General features: G+C 33.0%; 1 protein-coding gene across 1 annotated transcript; it reads right to left on the bottom strand.

Moving 5' to 3' along the window:
• Positions 1-584: 584 nt before the first annotated feature.
• On the bottom strand, positions 585-2,486 carry Rcd-1 (Required for cell differentiation 1). Its single transcript, XM_018459660.1, has 3 exons — positions 2,107-2,486; positions 1,209-1,603; positions 585-1,136 (listed from the first exon to the last, which is right to left on the bottom strand). Exons 1-3 carry the CDS (start codon positions 2,431-2,433, stop codon positions 932-934), a joined length of 927 nt encoding a protein of 308 aa, XP_018315162.1. The 5' UTR covers positions 2,434-2,486; the 3' UTR covers positions 585-931.
• Positions 2,487-9,840: the final 7,354 nt, after the last annotated feature.

Consider the following 9,840-nt stretch of genomic DNA (forward strand, 5'->3'; position numbering starts at 1 on the left):
GTACATGTCAAATTTGTATTCATGTATTCGACTTAGTCCCGATATTTCATAAAATTATATTATAAACTACGATTCGTAATCGTTTGACAACATAGATGATGCCATTGTATTACGCGTAATGGTTTAAACATAGTGTATCACCATCGATCAATCACAATATATGGCGGGACTAACTTCAAATACAACTTCATTATGCGTGTATAAATTAATCCTATGTAAAAATCATTATCTCTCAGGCAGTGATTTAAAGATGTCGACTCGGTTTTATACGCTGTGCATTGTATATCGCCTATTTAACGAAATTTAATTAGGCCAACGATAACAAAGAGAAGAGTGTTAATCTAACATTTGCATGTTTACTTGCGTATTGAAGAAAAATTTTTGCGCAATCAAATACTGATTTATGACATAAAATTTTTAGGCAATGAATAACGCATCTATGTTGTAAAATCTACCAAAATATCCGGTGCCTAAGCATAAATATAATGATTAATATAAATTAAGTTGATTTACCTTGATAGATAATCACACTTGCAAATTTTATATATAGTTGTTACATATTACGTATCTAGCATTTACCATAATATCTTGTTCGTACAAAACATTTTTGATTTATATAAAAAGGCTATTAATCGGTAGCTTTTCAGTTTAAATGAATGAAATCGAACCGATTATAATTGGTAGATTTCGCTGCAAGCATCTATACATATTTACAATGATCATAACGTACTTGATTTGCCAATTCGACGATATACTTATTACTAGTTTTCACAGCACAATTCATATCTATATGTAACAATACAGATGGCCGTCTAGTATAATGCACCATTTCATAAAAATGGATATAGAACGGATAGAAGCGTTTTGAAGTCCTTATATGATATTTTCGTATCATGTCAAATATGATATGATAGTCAAAAAAGAGAATACTTTAAGATGCAAGTGGTGACATACCAATCGTTCTGGGATCTTGTTGGCCCGGCTGAGTCGGTGGACCTGGCTGTTGCGGACCGGCCTCGAGATTTTTAAGAAGCAAGTTCAACCAATGCTTGGTTGAAGCATCTTCTTGCAAACATGTCGCAAATGTGTTATCTCTCAGCTGATCCGGTAAGCACTGCCTCAGAGCTAACAGTGCTCTGCAAAATTAATCGTCATTAAAATTTTTCGGGATTTCTAAGAACGTATCTCGCACGTATTCTGATACTTACCTCGGATTATCAGAGAGTCTTAGGTAACACCGTACTACATGTTTAAGCAATCTTGCAGAAGGATCTTTGGCTAATGATAAAACCATTTTTCCTAATATCATGGCAACATGACTGAATCTATCGTAGGTCTGACAGATATAGGAGAGGCCGCTGTCATCTAACAGTATCTTCTGCAATATAAATGTTGCCACAGTTTTACTCAATTCCGAGCCGCTCTCCATAATCCGTAAACAAAGCGGGATAATCTCGGTAGTAAGAAGAAAGGTGATCACTTCTTGCTCATCGGTTTTGACCAGTGCACCAATCACACCAAGACTTGTCAAGCGAAGGTATTCAAATGGGCGTGTCTTGCTTACGGTGTGCAGAAACGGATACAAGAACAATGGAACATGTGCCTGAAATAAAACATATGTGATATTTTATAAATATATACTTTTAGTTGTATAGTACAACTCTGTTTGTCCTTTTCCTGGGACAAGACAGTTCCGATAATCGAATGATTCAGATAATAGAGGTTTACTAATTCTCATCTCTATCAATACTTATTTCCTATAATAGGAACTGATGTTCAGAAAACTGGAGTCAAGCACATTGAACTTTATTATTCGTAATTACAGTACTATGGCGTTTTGTTCAGATAATAAGAGCTCAGCTATGAGTTCGGATATTTGAATCTAAGCATAAACTTGTTTGTACAAATGGAATGCAGATAAATAGAGTTCTATTATACATAGATTTATTAAATAAAACTCTCCTCTTTTTGCTCATGAAACAGATATAATACATCCAGTATAATAATAATAATAATTATTATATTTTAAATATTATCAATATTTATATCAACTTTTTAGTTAGTAGGAGAGAATTTTAGCACATTTAAATCATAGAATAATCTTACTTGTAAAAATGCAGATCTCGTTTCTGGATGACTGGCTACACATTGCAGCAGTGCCAAGGCATTACAAACCCGGTTACTCTGATAAGCGGTGAGAGTCGCAGGGTTGATCGCTGGATAAATGTTAATGATCTCCTGAAGGAGAGAGGCTGTAGTGCCAAACGAGTGCCACAACATGGGTGCCAGATCGGGTACTACCTCGCGCTTCTTGCTCAACTCCAGAAGAGCATTCTCTCTTGTCTCTGGATTCGATAGCTCGATTATCCATGTGTATACCTTCTCACGATCGACGGTGGATTGCAGCGCAGCTGGGCTCTGCTGAGTGCTCATGTCGTAATCCTAGTTATTGTTTCGATTCGTAGTACGGAGCAGTATCTGATGTATCTGCACAACTGTTTATAATTATAAGCGAGTTTTTTAATTTATCAATCGATCAATTGCATTATGTGCAAATGAAGCAGAGTTGCAGTTGCGCATGGAACTGGAATTTTAAAAAACTTGCCTTATATACACGATCAATCTCCTTGCTTTTCGTTCACTTGTTACGTAGACAAGGAATCCTAACCTTTCTCTTCTACGTAGATTGTCGCAGATCGAGACACGTTCGCACATACAGAGTTCGATAATATGCACGACTTTTCGTAGCGTCTTTGCGTGCTTCTCGTATAAGATTAGCTAATCCTCAATCCATCGCGATGCTCACCAAGCCTGATGAAATTCGGTATAATCTCACCAAATCTCCAAAACACTCCAGAGTAGCCCAGAGTCGGCACTGTCGGCGTCGACAGCAATACGCAGCAATACCTGCAATACGTTTTCTAGATTTCTCCAGATTTCTCGCTCGCACGGCGCGACCGGCGACATCTGAACTGAACATAACCTCCTTTCGTGGGTGACGCGGCGAGATGCGGGTTCGCTATAGTATCCTGTACCTACACTGAATATACGTTAAAGGCCACAAGGCCACAATACATTGCTATACAGGAAGCTAGAGATATACTGCAAGCATTTGAATAATGAAAGGCTCAAAATGTCACGTTATTTGGCAGAATAAATATTGGGTATTTTATCGATAAAAGATTCATAATGTTTTCCTTCACTTTGGCAGCTTTACGTCTATCGGTCTGTAGCGTGCATTATTCTGGCTGGAGCAATTCATCGGAATGTGTTTCATTTCAAGTATAATAATACACATAAGATGCCTTCTATTTAATGACAAAATATCGTTCCATCTTTGTTACTCATGGAATGCATAGAAAGATGGAACGATATTTGTGTCACTATAAATGGAAGGCATTCGTGATGTATCATTTTATTCTTGTTGTTCACCGAATAAAAAGGATAAAATGATACATCATGCACATCGTGCATGAAATGAAACGTATCCATGTCATTCTATGTTATCACTAACAGCATTTATAAATAATTGTTTTTAATTTCTTAACATTCAGATCGGGAACTCTTTTCCTTCTTTTTAAGTAAAATTAAAGACAGAATTTTATGAATCACGAATCAGCCAAATCTCGATCAATATCCACTAATCTCAATAATCAAAATTTAGTAAAATGTATAATTGTTATCTGTAGCAAAATATTATCAACGGAAAGTATACATGCATGCATCGATTGTTCAGCAAAACAATTTAATCGACATTTGATAAGTTAGATATGAAATTATTCCATACAAAACATAACAAAGGATTGTTATTAGTTTAAAAAGAAATAATCAGTTATACTTATTGTATAATTACAATGTTAATTGATTTAATATGTGCATTGATATCAAAATGAATCGTTATTGTTTGATTAAAAAGTAACTTTTAATAATTATTTTGGAGTACATAAAATACTTCGATGTACATAAAATGCAAGCATGAAGGTCACTTCGAATTTTGTTTGTCAAGATTTTAATTTAATTATTCAGATATCGTCCATCCTGCAAACATAAAACTCTATTTTTCTTTGTAACTCTATAATATTTTTTTCAATTTGGTTTCAACACAGTATGCAAAAGAATAAACTTCGTTATTATTCGTTACATTCACTTTGTTACTAATTAAATGCATTTAATTAACTTTCTCGTTTATATATGTTACTCAACGCTAATTTAAACAGTACTAACTTTCCTGTATTTACAAAGCAGGTCGATCTCAAGCGTTTATATTATCTGCAGTAGCAAAAAAAGAAACAGTTTTTAGTTATAAGGTTGATTTAAGAAATAAGAGAAAGAGATATATGTTTTCGTTAGAAAAGTAAAAGTAAATAAAAAGAGAGATAGAGGGAAAAATCTTTTTATATTTGCAAAAATTACAGTAATACTAATAGGACTATTAGATGCATAATATATTCGTACTTAACTGTAATGCAACGTAACTGTACGTGCAATTCTTTAATTAATATTAATATATTATAGTTTGTTTTTTTAATTATTAATATAGGAAGAAAAGTTTAAACTTTTATTACGTACATTTATGTTATGAAAAAGAATTTTTAAAGTTATGTAACAGCTGCTGTTCATTAATCTGATATATATCATTTAAATTATGTTGTGAAAAGTTAGATTAGGTTAAATAATGATGAAAACATGCGTGAGAAAGATGTAATTACTCTGTTTGTAATGACAACTAATTATAAAACAGACATCAGGCTTTTTGTAACAATAAAAAGTTATTAATAAGTTAGTGATTTTCAGAAAATTTGTAATAACGTTTTTATTATACTGAAAATTTTTATACGTATATAATTAACAATTTCAGTTAAGTATAAATAAAGAAAAGTATTACAAAAAGAGAAGAGAGAGAGAGGCAAATTGTTTTGTTGTACTTGAGAAAAATATATACCTATAATAGACATTATTTCTTATAGTTTTTGAGGCGAGAAATTCAACAATGCTAGTTAAAATTACGTTATATGTATATATGTAATGACGAACGCATAAAAAATTGAATTTTAAAAAATCGGGAAAGTGCGTTACGTCAGTCATTCTCAAACGATAATTGTAAGTACATGTATCGATGATGTAATATACTGCACGTGGATATTAAAAATATGAAATATTTTATAAAAATATTGCATTTAATAACGAAAATATTAAAAGAAAGTTTCCGTATACTTGAACAAGTTTATGTCAGCTTCTCCTAGTGACTACAGCTGACTCGAACATGTTTGTACAAGCGCACGAAACTTTCAGTTGTTTGATATTTTCGCTATTAATCTTTAAATGGGTAGGTAGGTAGGCTACCACAGCCCACGTGTAGTTTTCTTTAAAATTGTCTCGGAAGACGAAAACAAAAAGTATGCTTAGATGCCCGGAAGTCTGAAAGTTCATTATTTTTATATTCTTCTACCTTATAAGGGTATAACTAAATGTAAATTTATAATTATAATATGATATTATTAAAACATATTAAAAAATTTTTGGGGTTTTCTGAGTGAGTACTCCATTTATACCAACTCGCGTATCTTTAAACTTATAGATATTCAAAGGTTAAATAGCAAACTAATGGCGAATTTGATTGAACGCACTCAGTGCGCACTGGTGTACATTAAAGTCGTCGTACACAAAATAACGTAAAGATATATTTATAAATAAACATAGAAATCGATTACATCGGGAAATACTCAATACATTTTATTGTACTATTACACGGAAAAAAATTTGGATTTGCTACAACTCGAAAGTTCGAATTAGCGTGGCTCGGCGAATCTTTGAGTTAACACATGATCAATAGGGAGAGGAGGAAGCTCAGAATTGGAGATAGGGCGGCTCGCATGACTACCGAGCTCAAATAACTCACACTGGAGTCGCTCCAGCTCCACACAAGGAAAATTTGTGTTTGCTACGACTTCATGGTTCAAGCTAGCGCGATTCAGCGATTCTTCGAGTTAGCACAAGACCAATGCGGTGAGGGAGAAGTTCGGAATTGGAGATAGGGCGGCTCGCGTAACTATCGAGCCCAAACAACTCGCACTGGAGCCGCTCCAGCTCCAGCGCCGGCAAAGATTGCAGTCATGCAACTCTAGGATGGATTCAACACAACGCCTATTATGTGTTGATATAGCTTAATCACTACTGGAGAGGAGATAGCGCTGAAGTGGCGCAAACACACCTCTTATGGTGGTCGTGAAATCGTGAAAACTACTGTATCACGCTGCTTTCAATATGGAACTGTAACAACTCCACACTGGATTCGACACAACCGCCTGTAACGTGCGATGGGGGCTCGAGTCGCTCTGGAATCGTCACAAACTCAAATTTTTTCCCGTGTAGGTAAAATATGTATTTCATAATTCGAAATATTTGCATTTCATTTTTATACTCAAATTAAATCAGTGTACAACAGCTTTAATATGCACCAGTGTGCATTAGTGCTTCCATCGAATTCGCCATAAGATAGTCTATATTTTGAATGTCAAAATATGATGTAACACACTGTGTATCATCGATACAGATATATGGCATGGCGATTTGTCTTTATTGTGACGTTACGCGTTTTCCTGGTTTCAACTTGGGAGTAGGCTCTTTTTTTACATAAATCTGATCATCTGATGTGTTTTTACATCCTAATTAAAAAATCACTATTATTAACAATATATTATATTGATTATTTTTCTGTTTATTTAGTAACATTATGGATTTAATCATAACTTAAAAAAAGTAAGTAGAAATCAAATAAGTATTAAACGGAATAAGCATGTAGCGGAATAAGCATTAAGTAGATTATTAAGAAAGTATTAAAAAATGAAGATTTTAATTAATGTAAGTTTATATAATATAATATAGATTTTAATTAGTATAATTAAATACGCACGGCGCGAATGTACATCACTTTTTATTAATATATAGTATAACATAAAATAGATTTTAATTAATATAATTAATTAAAATCTATATAATGTAATATAGATTTTAATTAATGTAATTAAATACGAATGCGCATCATTTTTTTATTACGGATTTTTGATCCAATTGAATATTTAAAGATTCGTAAAAAATAGTTCATTAAAAAAGAAAGAAAATGCGTCTAAAAAGAAAAAAAATAATACTTTTTTTTACTCTTTCTTGCCACTGGGTATAAAACATGTGCCAGGTGACTGTTCTTGAGTTAAACTCGATTTTTATGTGTTCCTTTTAAACTAACAATATCAGATTTCTCGTCTCGAAAATTGTAAGGAATGATGTCTTTTCCCAAGCACAATAAAAACAAGCCTTTTCATAACGTTCCTCTTTCAACCTTCAAACAGCTCGAGATTATATAACATGTATGTCGTACGTGACTGTTTCGAAGTGTATGTACAAAATATTGTATTACGCTGAAAGAAAAATTTATCAAATTTTAATAAATATTTGTTTGAAATGCCAGTTGAATATTGATTAAATATAAACATGCGTATTTAATTGATTTAATTATTATATTTTTTCTATTTAACAAATATTTATTTTTCATAAGTAAAAGTTATATTAGTACTATTCAAACAATTATTCATTGAAATTTATATTTTTCCCTCAGTGCATAGAGATATTATTTAAATAAAATTTTCAGGCAGGGATTAAATCGGAAATTGCGAGGTATGTTGTAATTCAACGTGCAGATAAAAATTGCGAAATTTATCGCTATGTTTACGCATAATCAATTAGTATAATATTTTTGCTTTTATCGCCTTTTCTACGTACATGCATATATATTCGTATTAGATTTGACAAAGTTTGAATTTGTTATCAGTCGGCACACACGCGATAAGCGGACGCGATGCGTCTGGCGCGTCTAAGCACGCGCGTGCGATTCTATGCTCCAGTATTGCTCGGTCTCTCGTCGGAGCGTGTCGCGCGGTAGCACTTGTGCGGATCGACCGAGAAACAGAGACGGTGGAAACTCATCGCGTCGCATTTCACGAAAATCGCGTTTCACGATTTCCGCGTCCTCGGAATTGCGTGCAGCACATTTGTCGAAGGATTTGGAAAGGTTCGGACTTTCGCACGTTTATCATCAATCATTGGTGTGGACAGTGTAAAGTGTAGGATACTTCTCGAACGATTGGACAATCATATGTGCAACGTCGTGACACGCGATATTCGTTGATTAATGATCAGCGTCGGTCGTATGCCAAAAACCCGATTCATATGGCCGGATCTTTTCACGTAACTTTTTATCCATTGATTATTGCAACGTTTCTCATTCAGAGGTGCGGTTCATTTAATGCTACAAATTCTTCATTGACCAATCAGAAAAAAAAGATTTTACGAATTGATCAATGAAAGAATATTTCGAAGCATTTGCAACGTTAAATGGATCTCATCTTGCAGTGAGTGCAAAAAGTATTCGTACAGGAAAAAAATTCATTACAATTTGTAGAAAATAGACATTAATTAGCATTTTATATGTATATACAATGAATACGTTATGATAGTTAATATAAACAAAAGAGCGTGTATTCCTGATTTTAAGACGGTATTCATAGTCCATTCTTAAGATCTTAAATCTTTGAGATGCAAATAGAGCCTTATAATTGGCTTATAATATCTTAAGACTGTATCTAAGATATTACAGGTTTTAAATGTAAGAATCGATTCTGAATTAATACCAGTTTTAGAATTTAAATTTCTCGACTTTATACAAATATTTGTATTTGAGAATTCGAGTAATATTGAGTTGGTAAATAAATTCAGTCGGTTTTTTAGGGTGGAATAAAGCACAATTTTTTTGAAACACAAAATAAATTTTAATTATTTATATGACTTGATAGAGCAAAGTTTTAGCTTTAAGAATCTATCTTTTAATTGTAGTACGATGTTTTTTAACAGAGTTATGTGCAATCCAAGTCAGAATACTCTTTTATATGACCCGTGAGTAACTCAGTAATAAAAAATCGCAGGATCATTTTTTAAAAACGAATTTTTAGGGAAAACTTTAAGCTTTCACGTTAGATAGTCAAAATTTTTACAATTTTTTTTAGCACGTGACAGGTCCATAAAGTGAGAAAAATTTTTCATTTTTTTAGCTCGTAGTTTTCTATATGTAAAAATTACCAAATTTACATAAACTCAAAAAATATAGTAAACTTTTAAAAAGCAGAGATTTCACGCTTTAAAAAAAATCCTTTTTTAAATTTAAATTTTGTCCATTTATAACAAAAATATTGTATATACAATTTTGAGCTAATAAGACCGAACGAACTTATTTGCCAGCCCAATATAATTTTTCATTTTCGCCTATTTTTAAGATAATATATTTTAATTATTACATATCTTTTTAGGTAAAATAATTTTGAAAAATATACAGTTTATTAATGAATTGCTATGTTAATATGTACTTTTAAAAAATAAGTTTTCTTTTAAATATCTTCTCTATACATTTTGCACTCACTGTAAGTATCTATTATCTCTTACAGGCTCGTTTCGGCCATCGGTACATTTATTTATGTGCTATTCTACCTATACAGTGCCAACGAATTGAATATTTTCGTCATAATAAAAACTGTCAATCATGATGCTTGTATCGTCGCGAAAAAGTACTGAGAGATCATTCTCTCCCCCATCGAACATCAATTTGAATTAATGGATAGCTGCGACAGTTAATTATTCACGCGTCTAGTGGTCAATGTGCCGGAGTTGGCGCCAACTTCACGGCGAAGCGCGGATCGTGCGCAGGCAGTTAGTCTCAGGGGCGCTGATCAACAAGTAGTTCGTACGCGCCGTGTTTGCGGACAAGACGTCCTTGTGACGGAGTGAATGGTGTGT

The sequence above is a fragment of the Mycetomoellerius zeteki genome, unplaced genomic scaffold, assembly GCF_001594055.1.
Source record: "Mycetomoellerius zeteki isolate Tzet28-1 unplaced genomic scaffold, Tzet1.0 scaffold85, whole genome shotgun sequence".
In the NCBI taxonomy this organism is placed as follows: Eukaryota; Metazoa; Arthropoda; class Insecta; order Hymenoptera; family Formicidae; genus Mycetomoellerius; species Mycetomoellerius zeteki.